The sequence below is a fragment of the Eurosta solidaginis genome, chromosome 1 (genome assembly GCF_040869045.1).
Source record: "Eurosta solidaginis isolate ZX-2024a chromosome 1, ASM4086904v1, whole genome shotgun sequence".
In the NCBI taxonomy this organism is placed as follows: domain Eukaryota; kingdom Metazoa; phylum Arthropoda; class Insecta; order Diptera; family Tephritidae; genus Eurosta; species Eurosta solidaginis.
The window spans coordinates 113,664,674-113,690,814 of record NC_090319.1 but is presented as its reverse complement, the minus strand read 5'-3'; the positions used below and the strand labels follow the sequence as shown (position 1 = coordinate 113,690,814).

At 34.1% G+C, this 26,141-nt stretch overlaps 2 protein-coding genes across 4 annotated transcripts in view; both read left to right on the top strand.

The window, feature by feature from the left end:
• Nucleotides 1-5,500: 5,500 nt before the first annotated feature.
• On the top strand, nt 5,501-12,168 carry LOC137237522 (uncharacterized). Of its 3 annotated transcripts, XM_067761242.1 has the most exons (8): nt 5,571-5,586; nt 5,657-5,777; nt 5,855-6,309; nt 6,379-7,622; nt 9,118-9,473; nt 9,533-9,774; nt 10,539-10,873; nt 10,933-12,168. In XM_067761242.1, exons 2-4 carry the CDS (start codon nt 5,773-5,775, stop codon nt 7,437-7,439), a joined length of 1,521 nt encoding a protein of 506 aa, XP_067617343.1. In that variant the 5' UTR covers nt 5,571-5,586; nt 5,657-5,772; the 3' UTR covers nt 7,440-7,622; nt 9,118-9,473; nt 9,533-9,774; nt 10,539-10,873; nt 10,933-12,168. The 3 variants fall into 3 exon arrangements, with proteins under 3 accessions (XP_067617350.1, XP_067617360.1, XP_067617343.1); XM_067761249.1 differs by having other exon boundaries at nt 5,501-5,777; nt 10,568-10,873; XM_067761259.1 differs by having other exon boundaries at nt 5,501-5,777; nt 10,539-10,866.
• A 10,576-nt stretch (nt 12,169-22,744) lies between these two features.
• The window catches only part of Ipo9 (Importin 9), a 32,482-nt gene continuing 29,085 nt past the window's right edge, over nt 22,745-26,141 (top strand). The window contains exon 1 of the mRNA XM_067759706.1: nt 22,745-22,967. Within this exon, the coding sequence (XP_067615807.1) occupies nt 22,835-22,967 (133 nt within the window). The 5' untranslated portion in view covers nt 22,745-22,834. The remainder of the gene's footprint in view (nt 22,968-26,141) is intronic.

The window sequence follows — 26,141 nt, the reverse complement described above, 5'->3', positions numbered from 1 at the left end:
AGAGAAACATCACACCATATGTTTAAATTAATAACTGGAATATGAGTTTCTTTTAAATTATTTTTAGAATTTGGTTAGAAATGGTTTTTTGTAAAAATGTATCAGTTTGTTGTTCTTTATATAATGTTTCTAAATTTATATCTTGAGTTGAAATTGCATTTATTTCTGGAATACGGGAAAGTGTGTCAGCAACTATGTTGTCTTTTCCACGTATATATTGATTATCATTTGTAAATTGAGCAATATATTCAAGATGACGTAGTTGACGAGGAGATCTATCTACTTTAGAATTTAGAACATGAATTAAAGGTTTATGATCAGTATAAATTGTAAAAGTTCTACCTTCAAGAAAATGTTTAAAATGTTTAATTGAATTATAAATTGCCAAAAGTTCACGATCAAATGTTGAATATTTAGTTTCTGTTGTAGTTAATTTTCTTGAAAAATAAGCTAAGGGTTCTAGTATATTATTGCTAGTTTGTTGAAGAACTGCTCCAATAGCAAAATTTGATGCATCTACTGCTAATGATAAAGTACCATTTTTGTCGAAATGTGTAAGTAAAGTATTTTTAGCAAACAGTTTTTTAACATTTTCGAAAGCTGTTGTGGTTTCATTTGTCCAATTTAATTATTTGAGTTTGTTTTTAATTGCATGTGTTAACATTTCATGAAGAGGACTAAGTTCTGTTGCTAACATTTTAATATATCTGTGATAGTAATTTATCATACCTAAAAATTTTTGTAATTTATTTATAGAAATTGGTTTTTCAAAATTTGTTATGATTTCAATTCTATCTAAATATGGTTTAATACCTTCGCCTGAAATTTCGTAACTTAAGAAATTTAATTTATTTACACCGAGAGTACATTTTGAAGGTTTAATATTTAAATTATATTCTTCAAGTCTTTTGAAAACTGATTTTAAATGATTTATATGTTGATCTTCATTATCACTGGCAATAAGAATGTCATCAATGTATGTAAATACAAAATCGAAATCAGAAAATACTTCATTAATAAAGCGTTGGAAAGTTTGAGCACTGTTTCGTAAACCGAAAGGCATTCTTACGAATTCAAACATTCCAAAAGGGGTAGTTATTGCAGTTTTATGAATGTCTTCTTCTGCCATTGGAATTTGGTGGTAAGCACGCACAAGATCTTATTTGGAAAAAAATTGTTTTTTAAATCAATTGTTAAATCGTGAATATGTGGTAAAGGATACCGATCTGGTGTACTAATAAAATTAAGTCTTCGATAGTCTCCGCAAGGTCTCCAATCATTTGGTTCTTTTTTAGGAACGAGATGAAGTGGAGATGCAATAGGAGAATTTGAGGGTCTGCGTGTACCAGTTTTAACTAAAAATTGAAATTCAGTTTTAGCAATTTTAAGTTTGATTGGATCAAGGCGTCTGGGTTTCGAAAATGGTAAAATACCTTTTGTTTCTATCCTGTGAACCGTATGGTGTTTAACTTTTTTAGTATAATCTGGTTCGCAGGTAATAGATGGAAATTCTTTAAGTAATTTTGAAAACTTATTTTCGACAATAGGAATTTTGAGTGGGAAAATATCAGAAAATCCAGAAGATCCAGCAACTTTAATTTTTGTAGTAGAATCTATTATTTATTTATTTTTAATATTGACAATAATTCCGAATTTTTCTAAAAAGTTTGCTCCTAAAATTGGTGTATCAATGTTCGCAATAATGAATGGAAATTCAAAATCTCTTCTTAAACCTAAATCAATTTTAAGTAGTTTTGTACCGAAAGTTTCAATTGAAGAACCGTTTGCTGCAGTCAAAGTAAGATCCGAATTTCTTTTATAAATTTTAAATTTAGAAAAAGGAATAACTGATACAACTGCGCCGGTATCGATAAGAAAATTAAGTTTATCGAATTTATCAAATATGAATAGGCGACGAGTAGGTTTAATAATAGTTCCATTATCCGTCACCGTCATAATGGATCGTTTCAGTTTAAATTTTGTTCGTAATTTGAATCATGATTTTGATTAAAATTGCAGGGGGGTATACATTTAAGAGCGTTATTCTTAAATTTTTTGTGATACCAACAAATAGTTGTTTGTGAATTAAAATTACGATTGTTTGAAAAATTTCTTGATCTTGAAAAATTTCGAGATTTAGATCTATTTCTATCTTTAGATCTTGAACGGATTTGTTATTGATTAATATCATTAGACATTTTATTTAAATTCTGATAAATAGCCGTAGTTAATTCAGTTAAATTTTTAACGCATTGTTCTAAAATATTATTATTTATACTTGAGACTACAGGAGATTTGGAAAAATGGGGTTTATTGATTAAATCAAAAAGTTTGTCAGCTAAAATAATAATTTCTTCTCTGTTTTGATTATTATTGGAAGTCAAATGAATTTGTATTTCTTGTGGTAATTTACGAATCCACAATTTAAAGAGTAATTCTTGGCTAACTATGGAGTCAGAACCTATAAGTGATTTCATAAATCTGAATAATTCATACGGTGAACGATCACCAAATTCAGTTTTTGAAAATAATTGTTCTAACCGTTTTTCTTCACTAAGAGAAAATCTTTCACATAAAATTTTTTTGATTGTATCATATTTATTGAAAAGGGGAGGAGGGTTAATAACGTCAAAAATTTTTGAAATAGTATATCGTTGAAGGGTAACTAGAACACTTTGAAATTTTAAATTATCATCAGTGATATTATTAAATTCAAATTGTCCTTCAACAAGTAAAAACCAGGCATCAGGACAATCTTGCCAAAATTGTAGCAATTTAATAAATTTAGTAGAAGGAAAATTTGTAAAGTTATCTTGTGTTGAAGTATCTTGAGTATCTTGAGTTGGATTGTGAGTCATTGTGTTATTTGTATAGTTGTTATTTTCATTTTCTGAATTTGTAAAATTACGAGTTCGTATTGGTGAATGTAGAACCATATGAAAACAAATTTAAATGAAATATTTGAAAATAAGAAAATATTTAAGAATTTTTTGGAAAGGGAGTTAACAATTTAAACACAATATTTAATTTTATATAAAAAAATTAGTAAATTTAAATAACTTATGTTAAAATTTTTAAGATATAAAAATAATCTTAAAATAAATTTGAATTTTTAATTTAATATTAAAATAAAAATTGTATTTAGAAAAAGTTAAAATTATTTAAAATTTATATTTACGATTTATTACTATGGAACAGTTGATTGATAAATTTAAATATGCAATGGCTTTAAAATATAATGATGCTCTTATTTGTGTAGAGGACGTTAAAGATCATGAATGGTTCCAATAAACGGTACACTATATGACGATGTTGCTTGTTGAATGTTAAAATACGAATGAAATGTAGGGAGAGGTTAGTGGTACTAATTTGTAGATGAAACTTCCTGAGTAGTGCTGGATCAATTTTCAACAGCTGTGGTTGTATTTGAAACAGTGGCAGTATTGTTTTGATCTGGCATTTATTTTTAAAAATGAGTTTTAGCGTATTTACACTTCTCGTTTTAAGCGTTTTATATTGCGTAACTTAAAAATATGTTGCAATGTGTTGCGAAAAATTACTCAAAAATTTAATTTTTTTAATTATTTCACAATTTTTTTGTTGCATTTTTAACTATTTTATTATTTCTATTAAAGTTTTAAGAATTAATTAAGTTATTTTTGTTTAGTTCCAGCGGCTGTTGTTTTAAAGATTTTTTTTTTTTTTTTGATTCTTTCTTCTATATCACATAACGGCACTCATCTTGTTCGATATTTGTTTTAATTGTTGATTTCTTTTCACTAGCGTTAACAGATGTACCGCACAAATGTTGAGGGTAGATAGATGTGTATTTTATCCTGTTAATTTCAATTTTTGATTTTTTATTTAAATTTTAATGGTTGTTCTTGTTGTATGAAAATGCACTGAATATACTTTTAAAATTTATATTAAACAGCATTCAAGGATGTGATGATTCGGAGCAGGACCGTGTGCACATTTGCTGAAACCGGTAGATAGTTTTTAATTGGTTCAGGTAACTTTAAACAAATTTTCTTTGGTAGCACGTCACTTATTTGCACTTTTATTTGCGGTATTGTATTGGTCAGTTTTGCAATACGTAAAGCGTCAAATTCAGTGATTGTATCACATATAGACTTATATAAAAGTTTGGGTCCGTTGGTAGAATCGCCAATATATTTGGTAGTAAACTCAATATTTATTTTATTTTTAAAAAAATATATTTTGTTTATTTTTGAGTTCATATATTTTCAAACTAATTAGAATTTTCTTTTTTTGAAGTTATTCAAAAATTTTAAGTTAACACGAAAACTCAATTAAAATTATTTTAAAAATTAAAGTAAAGAGTACAAAGTAGTTAACACTATAGTGTTGGCAGCAGCAAAGTGAACCCAAACAGTGTAGGTCGTGGTGGTTGTTGTTCGTGGTCCGCATCAACTGGACCAGGTGGGGCAATGACGCCACATCCAGTTATACCAAGGTATATACCACAACAGCAACCAGGTAAGGCAATGCCACGATAGCAGCAGCAAAAACCTCCCCAGGCTGGCTATCATCGTTGATTTATAAAAAAAAACAGTATCTTGCATCTGTAATACTTAAATATATTCGTCTGTTGAAACAGTTTCCACGATTCACTGTTCAACGAAAGCAGAAGCTCAGCGTATGCCACCACCGAACAGCTGATAACAAAAACGTGGATGCACAGCAGTTTAAGGCCAAAATGGAAGTTGGGGAAATAGCTGAAAATAAGGTAAATATATGTTTCGCGTTATTAACAAAATCGCCCTAAATTTTATGAATTAACAGATCGCTACGAACGACAAAGCACCCGAACGTGTGATCAAAGAAAGCACTACAGAAATTATTGCCGGCGGGGCCGTATTCTACAATCCACTACAAGAATTTAATCGTGATTTAAGTATTTGAGTACTTAATGTATACTCAAAGCGGTTGATAAGAGAGCGGGAAGCGGCGGCGCATAAAAATGTACAAAATACAAACGAAAACAATGCTAATGACAAGAAACCATACACGGCTGGTGTAAAATACGACGATGGACTGCGAATATTGGAAGCGCTTGCTGCAACAGGTTTACGTAGCATACGTTATGCAAAAGAAGTAGCAGGCGTGCGTAAAATTGTTGCAAATGATCTATCTAATGTGGCAGTAGATTCCACTAGCGTAAATATGCGACACAATGGAGTGGAACATTTAATTGTGCCAAGCGAAGGGTATGCAATGTAGCTTTGATATACGAATCAATAGCTAGTGATTTAACTGTAATAATAATAAAATTCGCAATAGGACTCCCATGTACCTTTCAACTTCATATGAGAAGCGTTTCGATGTTATAGACCTAGATCCTTATGGTTGTCCGAATCGCTTTCTGGATGGCGCTATACAATCACTGACGAGTGGGGGTTTATTACTTGTAACTGCGACTGATATGGCTGTGCGGGCTGGCAATACGCTTGAAGCCTGCTATGGAAAATATATTGAGCCACTTTTGAGCATTTCTGCCGATGTTTATATACGCGTATTTGTGCGTGTGCATAGTAGTCAAGCGAAGTGTAAATATAGCATGAGGTTGGTATACAGCATTTTGGCCTTTTACCACAATCCAATTACGTACCATATCTTTATATTATGAACACAGCAAACAATCAATGATATTTCAATGCACTGGTTGTGATACCTATACGCTACAGCCTATGGGTATTGTTAAAAGCAAGATCTCAGATAAAGGCAATGCGGAAGTAAAATGCGGTATATATGCGGTAATATATATCTATTATTAAAAATTAATACAAACAATATTTTCAACATTTTTTTCTCGATTTACGCACACATGTAGAAAGGCTACAACGCCTGCTAAAGAGCCGGTATCTTGCCAACGCTTTAGCTTGGAATTAGAGGAGGATCTACAAACTTTGCTAGAAGCACGCGCAGCTCCTCGTGCAGCGAATATGGATCAACACGAAAGTAACGTTGCTATTAGCGGAAATGCAATGAACAAAATATTTGAAATGGAGGACGATGAAAATAAATCCAACAATGCAAACACTATAAAGAGGATTCCTTATAATTTTTCAACGAAGGCATCTTGTGACGAAACTATATTCGAATGCCAACAGCAACGTACGTCTGATGAAAGTTTTATGGCTTTGGAAAAAATGTGTGATAAAACAGCATCCGATCCTGACAGCACACTATTTAAGTACATACATAGCGAGAACAAGGATATGGTTATAGAAGATGCTAAAAAGCGCAGCGCCGATGGAAACTATTTTAAAACCCCTTGTAAACAAGGTAAGTGAATATACAACATATTGGAAGTTGATAATATTGTGTGGTTTAAATTTAATAATATAATTTTAGAACTACAAGAAATAGATGAAGTAGCACAATCATTGCAACGTCTATTGCATGACTTATGTGTACAGGAGCAGCATCAATTGGATAATGAAACTCCTTTAAAAAGTATTGATGTAACACTCCTAGAAGATATTGAAGTGCCATCTAAAATGTGGGACCCCACAATAGTGGGCGATACCACTTTACAAACTTCACCTTTGAAAATGGTGAGACTTCTCAGACCATCTACTATGCTAGAGGAAAATTGCGAAGATCAGTCTAATAGTTCTTTGGGTGGTGATGATGTATCATCACACATAAGCTTTCAAAGCGCGCAAAAAGGCAGTGAAACTTCAGCGACAACAAGCTGTTATGAAACAGCACTTGACACCACAGGCGCAAGTGCACCCAGGAAAGTTTCACATTATACCCAAAGCGAGTCCTCCGAAGAATCGCATGAACTGGAAAAAAGTATAATATTGATAAACCTATATAACACACTAGAGCCGCCAGCAAAGGAGCATGCAACCGTGACTGAACTTATCACCAATTATAATAAAAATATCCATGGCAGTGAAAAACTATCTTCCAGCGCGTCCTTTGATGATTCTTTAGGAGTAATTGAGTTTTCGGATGATGAGTCAGATGAAACGGGCGGATTTTTAAACAAAAGTGTCTTTATTAAAGAGGAGAAAGAACAACAACAGAAGGAAATTACAATAGAGACAATAGCACGAAATGCGGAAAGCATGCTCAGTAGTTACCATAACAAAAGCTCTATTGACTTTGAAGAATCATTTGAAAATGATAAAGAAAATCGCAGTTTGTTCAATGAGAGTACCGAAAAATCATTGCACTTCAATGATACCATGGAAGAAGTTGAGTACATGATGAAAAAAGGTATGCAGTATATGCAAGCCGCTGAACCTACAACAAAACTGGGTAATCTATCGCCAACCGTAAATGAAACCCAAATGGTGGTGAAACCATTACAGGAACGTGAAAAAACATTTACGTATTCGCCGAAAAAAGCTAAAAGCAACTGTGGCTCGCCAGCTAAAAAGTTTACTTACTTACTTAATTAGCGCTTAACCGTCTAAACGGTTATGGCCGTCCAACAAGGCGCGCCAGTCGCTCCGCCAACCGGCGCCAATTAGTCACACCAAGGGAGTTTAAATCGTTTTCCACCTGGTCCTTCCAACGGAGTGGGGGCCGCCCTAAAAAGTTTATCAATGGAAAACCTACAGCTGTTAAAACAGGCACTAAAGGTATGCAGGCAAGAGTTTTTATTTTTATAATCATTTGTTGGAATAATCCTAAAGACCTTGTGAAGTCATACCATATCTCATTAAAGATGTTGATGTTGTAGATGGTCCTTTTTCGGATATAGATGCGTACACTCCGGTAACAAGCACTATTATCCCCAGTGCATTAGGGGGCTTAGAATATAGACGCGGCAGGTGTGCCTGTTGGAGGAGGCGACTAAAATACCAAATTGATTCAAGGGGTTGCCAGCGCAAATATAGATACTACAACCCAATTGTCTACTTCCCCTAAGCATGGTGCATGCTGTTTCTTTAACAACTGGATCTCTGGGGAGCTTATAGCTTTTGGGGTGAGAGGGCGGAATGGCCTTGAAGGTTTCTGCTATAACATGTTTGTCTGTTACTGTTAGCTCATCTTGATTGGATTGCTATTTGGAGGCGATAGTTTTGAGCACAGTAGAGAATGAGGGCATACCCCAACTGCAAGTAATTAAAATAAAATCAACTTTAGCACAAATTTTCATCAATATCCTCTAACGGGAGTCCAAGGAAACTTGCTGTTTCAACAGGGGTGGACCATAAGGAAAGGGGTGTTAGAGGCGTTGGTTCCACATTACAATTAAAGAGATGGTTGGTGTCATGTGGGGACACATTGCAAGCGGGGCATACATTTTGTATGTCGGGGTTTATTCTGGATAGGTAAGAGTTTAACGAAGTTGAGCTAGAGTGACTCGCTTTTCTCTGGGGAGTACGCGATCTTCCGCAAGTTTTGGGTACTGTTCTTTGAGTACTGGATTCACCGGGCAATTCCTACCATAAAGGTCCGACGCCTGTTTGTGGGGCAGCATTTTGGCAGGCCTGTATTTTCTTCCAGTGAGTAACCTTTAGGCTTGGCGACCATATCGGAGACGCGTACCATGCAAACGTCTATTTATATTTACCCCAAGTACTGCCGATTTATCAAATTATATTAAATGTTTGTTACAGCTCTGGATTTTCGTTACTAGTATTCGTGCTAGTCACACCCAAAATTTTAAGGTGTAAGACAGTCGGTAGGGTAATGTCATATGGTCGACATTTGGCGCGGCCATGTTTTAAATAAGATCACCGATGATTTGGTTGGTTACAATATCAGGTTTCGCGAGGCGACAAAACTGGAGAGATTGGGGAGATAGCTGTTTATTTTATTACAAAGCTCATCGGTGTAGGAAACAATAGCATAGGCGTAGAAGCAATAGTGACTCCTGGTGGTAAAGGTAGCTATTGATATGTAGAAGTTAAGGAGAAGTTTGAATATGAGTTTTTTTTAAGTTATTGCAAAAAAAATCGTTGAGGATTTTTAATATCTTATCAGGTACCTTCGTACATGTTTCTAAGAATGAAGAATAAAACCTATTCAAACTTCGCTATACTTTAACATACAATAATTTACCCCATTTTGACACAACTATCATTTTTTGATTTTATTAAATTTTATAAAATGTTTCTTCCTCTGCAGTTCAATTTACTTATTAGATGGTAAAGATGGCTTCGCATTATCTCCATCAGTATCTATGACAAGGTGGCCACAGCGTGACTCGGAGCGTCTCTTCAATAGCTCTCTAGTGGTGATGGTGACAGCAGAGAAACCCAACTGTTTATAAATTTTACACTTGAAAAACAATCAAAATATCTGCCATTGCGTCTACGGCTCAAATACCCACAGTATATGAATGAATCGAACGCACCTAATTGTCTGCCTAACGGATAGTATACATAATTAAATCGAAAATATTGCTCCAAACGAACTAGGTCTGAATACTGAAACAGTACACATATTCAAAATCGATGAGAAGGCTGTGATGATGGTAAAGGGTGAGTTGTTGAATACCATACGAAAACCACTTTAACCCATCTATATATTTGCATTACAGCTAAAGCTTTACAAACAGCAAAAATTGCTGGCGTCAAGCAATTGGAAAAGGCAGTGAAGCATTCATCACACTGTACGGATGGTGCAAAGTAAGAAACTGCTGCCACCGACACAACGGTCATCTCTACATCGCCGAGTAGCGGCTTGTCCGACTATCTATCGAAGACAGTATAATCATATTTTTTGCCAACAGAGGTTAGCGATGTGCTTGCACAAGAAAAGATTTCAATTGAACCCAATTAAGTGAGTTTATTTATTATTAAAGTACTTACTTTTCTTTATATCAACAGTATTAATTTAAGTTGCAATTTCATGTACATATATAATAAAGGATGTGATACGATTGCTGTCAGAATTAGATTTGAAACCAATCAATACTCCTGCTATGGGTTGCAGATTAGATTTAGAACAATAATAAGTCTGACTCAATTACTAGTCGTACATTTTTAAGTTCATCAATTACGACAGCAATCGGATTCCACGGCACCTTTGAATATTCTTGATCTGAAAAAAGAGTAAACCTAATCTGAATTTCTACTTAGCTTTAAGTTGTGGATTATTCAAATAATTGGAGTTTTTTCTAAAGCTTAAAATTATTTTCTGCTCGCTTAGAAAAGATTTCAATTGGAAAACAAAAACCAATTAAGAGAGTTTATTTATTATTGAAATACTTACTTTTCTTTATATCAACTGTATTAATTTAAGTTACAATTTCATGTACATATATAATAAGGTATGACGTGATACGATTACTGTTGGAATTAGATTTGAAACCAATCAATACTCCTGCTAAGGGTTGCAGAATTATTGCTTGAATGATTAGATTTAGAACAATAATAAGTCTGACTCAATTACTAGTCGTACATTTTTAAGTTCATCAATTACGACAGCAATCGGATTCCACGAAACCTTTGAATATTCTTGATCTAAAAAAAGAGTAAACAACCATGGAAACAACTCAAATTTTACATGAATATAACACACTTCTGAATTGTCCAAATATAAAGTAAAGATGGCTTCGCATTATTTCCATCAGTAACTGTGACAAGGTGGCCACAGCGTGACTCGGAGTGTCTCTTCAATAGCTCTCTAGTGGTGATGGTGACAGCAGAGAAACCCAACTGTTTATAAATTTTACACTTCAAAAAGAATCAAAATATCTGCCATTGCGTCTACGGCTCAAATACCCACAGTATATGAATGAATCGAACGCACCTAATTGTCTGCCTAACGGATAGTATACATAATTAAATCGAAAATATTGCTCCAAACGAACTAGGTCTGTATACTGAAACAGTACACATATTCAAAATCGATGAGAAGGCTGTGATGATGGTAAAGGGTGAGTTGTTGAATACCATACGAAAACCACTTTAACCCATCTATATATTTGCATTACAGCTAAAGCTTTACAAACAGCAAAAATTGCTGGCGTCAAGCAATTGGAAATGGCAGTGAAGCATTCATCACACTGTACGGATGGTGCAAAGTAAGAAACTACTGCCACCGACACAACGGTCATCTCTACATCGCCGAGTAGCGGCTCGTCCGACTATCTATCGAAGACAGTATAATCATATTTTTTGCCAACAGAGGTTAGCGATGTGCTTGCACAGGAAAAGATTTCAATTGAACCCAATTAAGAGAGTTTATTTATTATTAAAGTACTTACTTTTCTTTATATCAACAGTATTAATTTAATTTGCAATTTCATGTACATATATAATAAAGGATATGATACGATTGCTGTCAGAATTAGATTTGAAATCAACCAATACTCCTGTTATGGGTTGCAGATTAGATTTAGAACAATAATAAGTCTGACTCAATTACTAGTCGTACATTTTTAAGTTTATCAATTACGACAGCAATCGGATTCCACGACACCTTTGAATATTCTTGATCTGAAAAAAGAGTAAACCTAATCTGAATTTCTACTAAGCTTTAAGTTGTGGATTAATCAAATAATTGGAGTTTTTTCTAAAGCTTAAAATTATTTTCTGCTCGCTTAGAAAAGATTTCAATTGGAAAACAAAAACCAATTAAGAGAGTTTATTTATTATTGAAATACTTACTTTTCTTTATATCAACTGTATTAATTTAAGTTACAATTTCATGTACATATATAATAAGGTATGACGTGATACGATTGCTGTTGGAATTAGATTTGAAACCAATCAATACTCCTGCTAAGGGTTGCAGAATTATTGATTGAATGATTAGATTTAGAACAATAATAAGTCTGACTCAATTACTAGTCGTACATTTTTAAGTTCATCAATTACGACAGCAATCGGATTCCACGAAACCTTTGAATATTCTTGATCTGAAAAAAGAGTAAACAACCATGGAAACAACTCAAATTTTACATGAATATAACACACTTCTGAATTGTCCAAATATAAAGTTAGCTGTTGCAGCAATATAGCTCAAAGCAATTAATATATTTTTTATGTTATTATTAAAGTACTTACTTCTCTTTTATATTAAATGTATTAATTTAAGTTGCAATTTCATGTACATAGAGGCTCCAAGATGCAAAACCAGATAAATGCTTATATTATATGTTATGTTTGGTTGTTATAATTAAAAATAAATATTGAAAATTAAATTTTTTGGTTGATATTTTATTCATGTGGCTGCTCCAGGTAAAGTAAATCGGCAGGTAAAATTCAAGTTATATGGCGGTTATATAAATGGTAAAACCGCAGTAAACTTTATTGTCACAAACTCGAAAATGTAGAGTGAAATGACTGAATAAATGACCGCCATTTGAAGAGCATTGTGCCGTGTGTGAGCAAAGAGGATAAATACAATAAGAGCCGTCACTCGTTATTTTGTGGCGAGTATCTCGCTGGAAATTGAAAAAATTGATGCCGAATGTTTTCTGAGAGGGACATTTTTAATTGTGTCGCATTTATCCATGCCGTATAGGCCCCTTGTCCAACTGTGATTTTTGGAAAGAGAATTAAATAAATTAATTAAATACAGTCGAAAAATAAACACAAATACCCCACGAAAATGTATAGAAGACATTTATAAACATCTCGCCAAAAAAAAAAGTAGCGACTACCTCTCAGTATACATCGAGTAAATGCCAAAAAAATAACGAGTGACGGCTCTTATTGTATTTATCCTCTTTGCTTAAACCTAAATCAATTTTAAGTAGTTTTGTACCGAAAGTTTCAATTGAAGAACCGTTTGCTACAGTCAAAGTAAGATTCGAATTTCTTTTATAAATTTTAAATTTAGAAAAAGGAATAACTGATACAACTGCGCCGGTATCGATAAGAAAATTAAGTTTATTGAATTTATCAAATATGAATAGGCGTCGAGTAGGTTTAATAATAGTTCCATTATCCGTCACCGTCATAATGGATCGTTTCAGTTTAAATTTTGTTCGTAATTTGAATCATGATTTTGATTAAAATTGCAGGGGGTATACATTTAAGAGCGTTATTCTTAAATTTTTTGTGATACCAACAAATAGTTGTTTGTGAATTAAAATTACGATTGTTTGAAAAATTTCTTGATCTTGAAAAATTTCGAGATTTAGATCTATTTCTATCTTTAGATCTTGAACGGATTTGTAATTGATTAATATCATTAGACATTTTATTTAAATTCTGATAAATAGCCGTAGTTAATTCAGTTAAATTTTTAACGCATTGTTCTAAAATATTATTATTTATACTTGAGACTACAGGAGATTTGGAAAAATGGGGTTTATTGATTAAATCAAAAAGTTTGTCAGCTAAAATAATAATTTCTTCTCTGTTTTGATTATTATTGGAAGTCAAATGAATTTGTATTTCTTGTGGTAATTTGCGAATCCACAATTTAAAGAGTAATTCTTGGCTAACTATGGAGTCAGAACCTATAAGTGATTTCATAAATCTGAATAATTCAGATGGTGAACGATCACCAAATTCAGTTTTTGAAAATAATTGTTCTAACCGTTTTTCTTCACTAAGAGAAAATCTTTCACATAAAATTTTTTTGATTGTATCATATTTATTGAAAAGGGGAGGAGGGTTAATAACGTCAAAAATTTTTGAAATAGTATATCGTTGAAGGGTAACTAGAACATTTTGAAATTTTAAATTATCATCAGTGATATTATTAAATTCAAATTGTCCTTCAACAAGTAAAAACCAGGCATCAGGACAATCTTGCCAAAATTGTGGCAATTTAATAAATTTAGTAGAAGGAAAATTTGTAAAGTTATCTTGTGTTGAAGTATCTTGAGTATCTTGAGTTGGATTGTGAGTCATTGTGTTATTTGTATAGTTGTTATTTTGATTTTCTGAATTTGTAAAATTACGAGTTCGTATTGGTGAACGTAGAACCATATGAAAACATATTTAAATGAAATATTTGAAAATAAGAAAATATTTAAGAATTTTTTGGAAAGGGAGTTAACAATTTAAATACAATATTTAATTTTATATAAAAAAATAAGTAAATTTAAATAACTTATATTAAAATTTTTAAGATATAAAAATAATCTTAAAATAAATTTGAAATTTTAATTTAATATTAAAATAAAAATTGTATTTAGAAAAAGTTAAAATTATTTAAAATTTATATTTACGATTTATTACTATGGAACAGTTGATTGATAAATTTAAATATGCAATGGCTTTAAAATATAATGATGCTCTTATTTGTGTAGAGGACGTTAAAGATCATGAATGGTTCCAATAAACGGTACACTATATGACGATGTTGCTTGTTGAATGTTAAAATACGAATGAAATGTAGGGAGAGGTTAGTGGTACTAATTTGTAGATGAAACTTCCTGAGTAGTGCTGGATCAATTTTCAACAGCTGTGGTTGTATTTGAAACAGTGGCAGTATTGTTTTGATCTGGCATTTATTTTTAAAAATGAGTTTTAGCGTATTTACACTTCTCGTTTTAAGCGTTTTATATTGCGTAACTTAAAAATATGTTGCAATGTGTTGCGAAAAATTACTCAAAAATTAAATTTTTTTAATTATTTCACAATTTTTTTGTTGCATTTTTAACTATTTTATTTCTATCAAAGTTTTAACAATTAATTAAGTTATTTTTGTTTAGTTCCAGCGGCTGTTGTTTTAAAGATTTTTTTTTTTTTTTTGATTCTTTCTTCTATATCACATAACGGCACTCATCTTGTTCGATTAAAGAGGATAAATACAATAAGAGCCGTCACTCGTTATTTTGTGGCGAGTATTTCGCTGGAAATTGAAAAAATTGATGCCGAATGTTTTCTGAGAGGGACATTTTTAATTGTCTCGCATTTATCCATGCCGTGTAGGTCCTTTGGGCAACTGTGATTTTTGGAAAGAGAATTAAATAATTTAGTTAAATACAGTCGGAAAAATAAAGACAAATACCACACGAAAATGTATAGAAGACATTTATAAACATCTCGCCCAAAAAAAAAGTAGCGACTACCTCTCAGTATACATCGAGTAAATGCCTAAAAAATAACGAGTGACGGCTCTTATTGTATTTATCCTCTTTGGTTCGATATTTGTTTTAATTGTTGATTTCTTTTCACTAGCGTTAACAGATGTACCGCGCAAATGTTGAGGGTAGATAGATGTGTATTTTATCCTGTTAATTTCAATTTTTGATTTTTTATTTAAATTTTAATGGTTGTTCCTGTTGTATGAAAATGCATTGAATATACTTTTAAAATTTATATTAAACAGCATTCAAGGATGTGATGATTCGGAGCAGGACCGTGTGCACATTTGCTGAAACCGGTAGATAGTTTTTAATTGGTCCAGGTAACTTTAAACAAATTTTCTTTGGTAGCACGTCACTTATTTGCACTTTTATTTGCGGTATTGTATTGGTCAGTTTTGCAATACGTAAAGCGTCAAATTCAGTGATTGTATCACATATAGACTTATATAAAAGTTTAGGTCCGTTGGTAGAATCGCCAATATATTTGGTAGTAAACTCAATATTTATTTTATTTTTAAAAATTTATATTTTGTTTATTTTTGAGTTCATATATTGTCAAACTAATTAGAATTTTCTTTTTTTGAAGTTATTCAAAAATTTTAAGTTAACACGAAAAGTCAATTAAAATTATTTTAAAAATTAAAGTAAAGAGTACAAAGTAGTTAACACTATAGTGTTTGCAGCAGCAAAGTGAACCCAAACAGTGTAGGTCGTGGTGGCTGTTGTTCGTGGTCCGCATCAACTGGACCAGGTGGGGCAATGACGCCACATCCAGTTATACCAAGGTATATACCACAACAGCAACCAGGTAATGCAATGCCACGATAGCAGCAGCAAAAACCTCCCCAGGCTGGCTATCATCGTTGATTTATAAAAAACAGTATCATGCATCTGTAATACTTAAATATATTCGTCTGTTGAAACAGTTTCCACGATTGTATTTATCCTCTTTGGTGTGAGCAGAACAGTGCTATGCTCACATCCTATAAGTGGGAGCGGAATGCACGATCACATTAATAGGAACGAAACGGATAATTTGGTCACCAAAGTTCATCACGCCCATGCAAACGTGACTATGAATATAACCGCTGCAGACAGTTACAATGACCTCAAAATGACTAGTGAAATGACGTGGAGCGTTTTTGCAGGGAATCATATATGGTGGGCTCATCTCAACAGCTGGCATAAGGGCTCTGGCGATTAACAACGAGATTTAATGAATTTTTGTATGTGTGCGCGTCAGGTTTTTGACGCTTGCCCCGCGACTATCAAATAAAAAGCCATCAATCAACATTTGCATTGAGAAACCGTAGCGTTCGGACGTGAATATAGCGTCTCGGATGGTGATTTGTTTTTACTTGCAACTACAGCATTTTTATTAAATAAAAAGAAAAAGAGTGATAAAAAAAAGTGTGGATGAAAAGCTTGTACGCAAAACGTAATAGGTTTACACATGTACATCTCTTAAACGAATTGAAAATGTCATGTTCATATGAATTTCTCTCCTTCCGCGCACTTGTTCATTTTGAATGTCGACACAAACTAAATACAACACTGCTGTTTTGTCAATTACACCCCGCGACTATCAAATAAGCAAGCGTCAAATGAAAAAATCAAAAATTGTTCATCAACGTGTAGCCGACAATGTCACGAAGCCACCCGACTGCACTAACACGCACAAAATTCAGTCATTCTCGTTGTTAATCGCCGGAGCCCTATAGGGACAGTCAAAAGTATATGGAAAATGCAAATTGTAAGCAACACATTGACAATTATTTACTGCCGCGGTGCTAAATTTTTTATTAAAAATAGCTTCATATCGCTATAAGTAATTTTTTTTTTTAGTAAATCCAACTAATTTAGCGCATTATTTTCCCGCAGAACTTAAGAATTGCAGACATCCTTTACAAATTACTCAAATATATTTCGTTTCAACAATTTTTGTTGTTATATCGGCCTACTGATTTGTAAGAACGAGAGTTTGAATCGAGCTCAAGGCCTAACAATAATTATTTTATCATTATTATTGTTGTAATATATTTTTTCTTAATTGAAAATTTTAAATTTGAATAGAAGAAAGAAAAAATTTAGACAACTGCCAAAGCTCGTTGTATAGATCCATTTCAGGAACTGCAAAATTCCTTCATCGGCAACGTTTAGGCACCGCTGCTATAACCACTAAGCCATCACAGCGGTTTTTTGTTTGTCTTCATTATTCCTACTTCAATTCTGGTTCTTGCCAATTGATATTCACAGCACTGCGACATCTGTTACAGAATAGTTGTGAAAATTGGACTTTGTTTTTATGGCGATGATGCCATAGTGTCATATTTTATTAACACTTTTTCCCCGTGCCCTGGGATGTATTAACAATTTTCGTTGTTATATCGGCCCACTGATTTGTAAGATCGAGAGTTTGAATCGAGCTCAAGGCGTAACAATAATTATTTTATCATTATTATTGTTGTAATATATTTTTTCTTAATTGAAAGAAATTTAAATTAGAATAGAAGAAAGAAAAAATTTAGACAACTGCCAAAGCTCGTTGTATAGATCCATTTCGGGAACTGCTAAATTCCTTCATCGGCAACGTTTAGGCGCCGCTGCTATAACCATTCAGCCAACACAGCGGTTTTTTGTTTGTCTTCATTATTCCTACTTCAATTCTGGTTAGGCCTTGAGCTCGATTCAAACTCGCGATCTTACAAATCAGTAGGCCGATATAACAACAAAAAGTGTTAATACATCCCAGAGCGCGGGGAAAAAATGTCAATAAAATATGACACTATGGCATCATCGCCATAAAAACAAAGTCCAATTTTCACAACTATTCTGAAACAGATGTCGCAGTGCTGTGAATATCAATTGGCAAGAACCAGAACTGAAGTAGGAATAATGAAGACAAACAAAAAACCACAGTGATGGCTGAATGGTTATAGCAGCGGCGCCTAAACGTTGCCGATGAAGGAATTTAGCAGTTCCCGAAATGGATCTATACAACGAGCTTTGGCAGTTGTCTAAATTTTTTCTTTCTTCTATTCTAATTTAAATTTCTTTCAATTAAGAAAAAATATATTACAACAATAATAATGATAAAATAATTATTGTTACGCCTTGAGCTCGATTCAAACTCTCGATCTTACAAATCAGTGGGCCGATATAACAACGAAAATTGTTAATACATCCCAGGCCACGGGGAAAATGTGTCAATAAAATATGACACTATGGCATCATCGCCATAAAAACAAAGTCCATTTTTCACAACTATTCTGTAACAGATGCCGCAGTGCTGTGAATATCAATTGACAAGAAACAGAATTGAAGTAGGAATAATGAAGACAAACAAAAAACCGCTGTGATGGCTGAATGGTTATAGCAGCGGCGCCTAAACGTTGCCGATGAAGGAATTTAGCAGTTCCTGAAATGGATTTATACAACGCGCTTTGGCAGTTGTCTAAATTTTTTCTTTCTTCTATTCTAATTTAAAATTTTTTCAATTAAGAAAATATATATTAAAACAATAATAATGATAAAATAATTATTGTTAGGCCTTGAGCTCGATTCAAACTCGCGATCTTATATTTCGTTTCGTTAAAAGACATAAATAACTTATTCAAATAGATTCGTTTATGAACTAAATTTACAGAAAACAAAATGAGTCAAAGAAATAAATCTCTGTGTTGGTTGCTGTTGTATGTATGCAGCGTTCGTATGTGTTTGCGCGTGTATCATGGCGCAACGATACAAGGTGGCAGCATGGGACAGCTGATTTTAAGCTTTTTTTATTTGATTTGATACATCAAATTAGGGCGCAGTACGATTTTGACATTTGTCCATCGAATTTACAAAAACAAAGTACATGATATTTTTATTTATGTTTGTAGTTATGTCACCATGCTGCCACCTTGTATCGTTCCGCTATGGCGTGTATGCCATATAAGCCGTTGCTAGTGGATACAGTGGTGTGAGAGATTTTTCGTTTATTACCTTGACGTTAAAAATCTGAATCGTTTCAAGAGAAACGATTGTTTTTTTTTTTTTGGTAAACGTTTAAATTGACGTTACGATAAAGAGGATAGATATAATAAGAACCCTCACTCGTTATTTTTTAGGCATTTACTGGATGCACACTGTGAGGTAGTAGCTACTTTTTTTGGGCGAGATGTTTATAAATGTCTTCTATACATTTTCATGGAGTATTTGTGTTTATTTTTCCGACTGTATTTAATTAATCATTTAATTATCTTTCCAAAAATCAAAAATGTCCCTCATAGAAAATATTCGGCATCAATTTTTTGATTTCCAGCGAGATACTCGTCACAAAATAACGAGTGACGGCTCTTATTATATCTATCCTCTTTAGTAACGATGCAACGTTATAGGCCCGACACATAAGCAGCTTTTCATATAGATGAGTTTAACACAAGCTTATGCATTATGAGTAGATTGCACGCATTTTTATGGAGAACGGTAGAATGAGCGACACTGGCGCCATCTGATATTGAAAACTAGCCATCTCCCAAATTTTGCTACAAGCAAATCATAAGAAGAAGAATGTGAAATTTTTTTTGGTTAAGGGTGTTGACACAATTTGCAAGTGAAATTATTTTTCCCACTGGTTGATAAATTTTCTAACATTTTTCGCAAGTAAAAACTGTAATATAACAAATGAATACGACACAAAATACGTTAGCAAGTATCGTTGTTGTATAGGGATAATGTTTATACCAGTGCTTTGCGAAATTTTTTATGTGAATGGGCAAGGCGAAATAAACTTCAATGGCCACGTCTGAAGTTCTTTCATATTTACAAACGCACCATCTTGGTTGATTGTGGCGATATTATTGGCTTGTGTTTAGCACATCTTTATGAAAAATGTCATTGTGTCACGGCCTTTAGGCAATACGCCTAAAGGTATTGTGAATGGTGACTAAGTGTGTTATCTTATCTGTCAACTGCCTGACAGGCTGTTCAATATGGCTACTTTTCAGCGTTTTGACAGGCTGTTCAATATGGCGGCGCCTATCTTCAGCGGGTGATAGAAAGAAATACAGAATTAGACAGCGATAGTCATTTACAAATCAGGTGATCCAATCACTTTGGAATTTTGACGTTTATGCAGAAGATATCACACTTAGTCATAATTCACAATGCCTAAAGTTCACGCACATTATACGATGCGACATGTAGTGACACGTTCCGACAAAATATTCGCGGCATTTTTGCCTAATTGGTCAACTTGGTCGTGTCGTGTCGGTTGACTATCGCTAGATGTGCATGGCTCCATAGGAATACATGCAAAATATATTTTGTAGCTACTTGTCGCGTCGTATAATGTGCATTAACATTAACAGCAACACGAAGATTGTGACAATCTGAACAAGGGTATGTTGTTGCTGTAGAGATGAGCCAACCATATAGTTGAACCATGTTTGACATTTGAAACAGCTGCTTACAAGGAGGGCAATTCGCCCCATGCAAAAATACTAGTGTTGGACGATGCAGCGATTTTGAGCTATCATTGAAAATAGATATGGCTATTTTTGAATCACTGCTATATTTATAGGTATAGCGATCACTTAAATTTATTTTTAACAAGCGAATCTATACAGAAGATATGATGGGCGATACAGCGATTTTGAGTTATCAGTGAAAATAAATATTTTTTACAGCTATAGCGATCGCTTTAATTTATTTTTAATAAGCGAATCTGCAATTTGTATACTTGGATATAAAAAATTAATGTTTAAGTTTATTTAGCGGAGTAGATTGAATGTTATACATTAATTTGATTTAGTATACAGAATATATGAACCAAAATTGGAATAAAAAGAAAAAAACATGTACCTTTTAATGTATACTGATATAATGTGAAATTCTAATTTTCTGAGATATTATGATATATATTATTAACTGGCTGACCACATTATGCTCAGTCTCGTAATACACTCATTGAGATAAAACTAATATTTTTATACTAAAGTTTTTATAGTAAAGTGAATTAATTTTTAATGAGGAAAAATATAACAAATGAGTTTAACACAACCCTTCAAAAAACGCGAGTACTTCATAAATAGTGTAAGGAATACTCCTTTAGGAGTATAGGAGTGTTCCAAACCTAATCTGTATTCATACAAAAAATGTGCTCCAATTAACTTTGCGATGTACTAGGAGAGGAGTAGGTGATCCCACTCTTGCTTTGTTTGTGAGTATTCCATAGAGTACATATATGAGAGTACTTTCCAAAGTACTTTCACTGTAGTACTCCATGGAGCACCCACAGAGGATCATATGCCAAAGTACTAAAGAGGAATTGTGTCGGAAAGAATTTTCGGAGTGAATTTAATTTAAAATGAAAGCAAATGAAGAGGGGCAATACATCTTTTATATTTTATAGTAGGAATATTCTTATGTTATTTAGCATTTGCGTGAATAAAGAAACTAATATTTCTCTATACTATAGTATGTATACATAAAACCAGTGCGCGGTTGCATTTTATCAGAGTTTCCGTAGAAAAATTTTATTATCAGTTATTTGTTCGCAATATTTTACTTTTGGCAACTCTGTTCGATCGTCATCGGTCGTGATCACGGTCGTTAAAAAACGAGCAACGATCGGCTGATGGTGGTCCGCAAACGCATTGCATAGGACTATTGTTAGAGTACATGAAGAAAATGGAACAGGTAATCCAACAAATTTTGCAGGGAAGCTTATGCATTATGAGTAGATTGCACGTATTTTTATGGACAACGGTAGAATGAGCGACACTGGCGCCATCTGATACTGAAAAGTAGCCAACTCCCCAATTTTGTTCCAAGAAAATCATAAGAAGAAGGATTTGACATTTGCTTTGGCTAAGGGTGTTGGCACCTTTGTAAAATTATTTTTCCCACTGGTTGGTAAATTTTCTAACATTTTTCACAATTAAAAACTGCAATATAACAATCGAATACGACACAAAACATGTTAGCAAGTATTTTTGTTGTATAGGGCGAATGTTTACACAAGTGCTTCGCGAAATTTTGTATGTGAATGGGCAAGGCGTAATAAACTTCAATTGCCAAGTCTGAAGTTCCTTCATATTTACAAACCCGACATCTTGGTTGATTGTGGCGATGTTATTGGAATGCATAAGCTTTCTGTTAAACGCATCTATATGAAAAATGTCATTGTGTCACCGCCTTTACTTAGGCAACAATTTATTTCATGAAAGAAAACGCTATAATAGCAATTAGTATTAGAATTTCATGCTGAAGGAAAATCGCCAATCACTGATATATTTGGATAGCAATAGCTATCGCTATTAGCGATTTTTCATTCACGGCGAAGCAATCACCAAAAGCGAAATGTCGTACCATCACTAAAAAACACACTGTTTAACAATTTGCACACGTTAATTAACATTGTAAATTTTACCAAGTAGCGCAACTAACAGCTGATCGGTGAAAATTCGCACATTCACACGCACAGTTCTCGACTCAGTTTCAAAAAAAACTTTAGATTATTTAATTCAAATTTTAAAGTGAGATAATCCTTAAAAATTTATGTATACAGAATATATATGGCGTTTTTGTTGTTATTAAAACAATAGTTTTATTTATATTAAATCTTTTATCATTTTTTTTTTTAACTTTGAAAAAACTCCGAACACCATTCCTTCATTATATGACATTCGACTGCCTAGTCCACTGCCTTCCACTCTATTCGCAACATAACCTCTACTTAAGCTGCCAAACTATATAGTAAACAATGTTAATTAATTTGACACTAAATAATCTGAATTTTTACTCAGCCATTGCTATTTTTAAGGCAATTCAGTTTAATAGATATTCTATACTGTAAAAATGTCGCTGGCGTTTCAAAATGCGGATTCTGTTAAACAAGCACTTTTCGAAGAGTTACAAAATTTGCTCAGTTCAGAGACGTGTGTATTGCAGTTGGCTGAACAGAAAATTAAGCATTTGGAATACACTGAAGGTAAGTTTAATATAGCAATATATAGCTTATCCAACCCAATTGTCAACTTAACCTACTCGTGGCTAATCTTGGATCTTTAACCTGGTGACCCAAGTTCGTCTTGGTTTTAGGGGGTGGGAGGGCGGTAAGGCCTTGAAGGTTTCCTGTGGTCGTACTAAATAGTTCCCGAGATGGTCGGGCTAGTACCTTAATGGTGCTTGTTACGGGAACGTACCTGATCTGCATCCGGCAAAGGACCATCAACATCGATAAAACTTCCCAAGGCCTTCGAGGGTGTCCTTATCACTACAACAACCTAGATTTGTACTTCAAATACAATTTCTGTGGCATGTGCGTTGTAACTAACAGTCGGTAGGGTGTCGCCGTCGACATGGACGTCGAATAAATGTGAGAAATGAAATGCTTAACAAACAGTTTCTGTTGAATACTCAGACACCTGGGCATCCTAATTAACAGCTAATTGAAGAACTAAATAAAAGGGCCCCCAACACCAGCTTCCCTATTGTTTACCCCCGTTGAAATTGCTAGCCTCTTGACTCCCGTTAGAGGAATTTGATGGCAATTTGAGTGGTCATACCCATTGAATGGTGCGAAGCACTGTTAACAAACAACAACAGCATGAAGAGTATTCTCGCCTCGTTGTGTAAATGGAGTTCCGGTGACATACGGAGGCATTCCGGTGGCATTTCTGAGCGCGGTGTTGTGACAGTCCTGCAGTTTCTTCCAGTGCGTAGCATACTAACGGTTGACCAATTGCTTTACAGGTTACTACGATCGTTTCTCTCAACAACAACAACATCGTTTCTCTGTCTTTGCTACAAGTGCTGCCAGCGAGGGACCCAAGGCGGCCACATGTTCACCCAAATTCCGGTCATGATCAAACGTCATACCCGGTATATTTGGATGTCGGATAGTCGGTAGTCCTATGTCATCGACGTGGATGTCCAATATTGCCGAAATTTTTACGTTTACGTCGTAAATAAGGTAACCCAAGATTTTGTCGGCGACAGTGCCGAACTCGAACAGATTTGTATTTGTATTTATTTGAAAATTCGTTCCTAGCACAACAATTCCACAAATTATTTAATGCATGAGCTATAAAAATTTAACATTAATAATAATAAATTAAATTAATTAAATATAACAAATAATAATTAAATATTTAAGTATTTTTAGATAAAAATCTAAAAACTAAAGAAAATTAATTAATTAATTATTAAAAGACAGCAATAGTGATAATAACCATTGGCTGATTATAGATATATAGTATTTAACAAATAAAGAAGCAAAGAAGACGCAGAGAAAGAAAAAGGGAGTTAGAAATGAATATTTTAAGTTGAGTTCCAGTTTAAGAGTCGTTAAAAAATGATGTTAGCTCTTTTTTGAAATGCAGAGCATTACTTAAGAGTCGGAGACTTGTAGGTAGGCGGTTCCAAAGACGTATTACAGTAACAAAGAATTGGCATTCAGAGGTTAGCGTGCGGTATCTAATGTGCGTAAGAAGAAGCACTGATCTTGATGATTGCAGAAAAATAAGCTTACGATATAGATAGGTTTCAATTTATGAAGGTAGCAATTTATGAAGGAAGGGAAGTGTTTTGACTTTTAAAAGATTTTCGAAAGAGATGTTTAGCAACCTTTCACCTAGATATGATACGTGATGAAGTCTTTTCAACCCATAAACATATCTACAATGTTGTTGTAAACAACATTTAGTTTGTTCTTGCACACATATTCACAGTTTGAGTAAGTCTCACAACCATAGAGTAGCGTAGGTATTAAGTACGCTTTTGCCCGAAGTAGTGTTATATAAGATTATATGGCACAGAGCACTCATCACACCATTTCTTCTAGTGCGATATTTTCTATGGACGTTGTAGCCGAACCCAGTCTGCAAAGCAGATTTTGCGGTAAGCTTAGCCGCTTGTGTTGCATCTATTCGGAGCTTATGCCGCTTCGAGAAGTCGACTATCTTCGTCATCTTCCACGTGGATACCAGCCTGTGGCTCCCTCCTATCTGATTCTACGGTTTTCTCCCTTCGGCTGATGTTGGAGTGAACATATATCGCAGTATAATATATAAATATTCAAAGCTGGCATACAAGGCACTTGGTGTCTGGGACCAGGAGTTGATAACTTTGCCTTTCGAGAGTGTGTGTTCCGGAAAAGGAGGGTGGAGACGGGGGCAGGGGTATTGCTTCTATCCGTAGTAGTTATATCCACAGAAAGGCGTCGGACCTCTATACCAGGATATGTCCGGCGAAGCCCGCTGTTGTTGTTGTGTTGTAGCAGTGATTCGCCCCATCCAATAAGTTCGACCGATCACAAATTGTCATCAATATTCTCTAACGGGAGTCCAAGGAAACTTGCCGTTTCAACAGGGGTGTACCTTCATGAAGGGGTAATAGAGGCGTTGGTTCCACAATACAGTTAAAGAGACGGTTGGTATCATTTGGGGACAACTTACAAGCAGGACATATGTTTTGTATGTCGGGGTCGATTCTGGATAGTGAAGAGTTTACCCTGTTACAGTATCCAGATCGAAGTTGAGCTAGAATAACTCGCGAGTGAGTGTGTGTTCATCTTCTGCAAGTTTTGGGTATTGTTCTTCGAGTACAGGATTCACCGGGCAATTCCTGGCATAGAGGTCCGACGCCTGGTTGTGGAGTTCACTGAGGCTCTTAAAGAAAAATACCCTGAACTCGCAGAAGAGGAAAGCAATCTCCCTAGGGAGACGCGCGTCACTCTAGCTCAACTTCGATCTGGATACGATGACAGGATAAACTCTTATCTATCCAGAACAAACCGCGACACACATAACATCAGGCAGCTGGTGTGGCCTATTGAGCAGCGTTGGTGCGAAGGTACGCTTAAGCTAGAACCGCTAAACGTCCTTGTACAGCAGGGAGCCACAAAAGTCGTATAAATATTTCGCGATCTAGCCCATAAAATTCCAAACGATGCAAACATTATTTGCACGTTACACACTGATAAGAGTTTGACTATTTTAAATAAATTCTTTTCCGGCAAAAAACCATTCATTTCTTTCTTTCGTTCTTTTTCTGACGAACGAACAAGTTGTTCTTTTTGTTCATCTGTTCCTTTTTTATACTCAGCTCAGCAGAGCTCACAGAGTATATTAACTTTGTTCGCATAACGGTAATCCGTAACGGC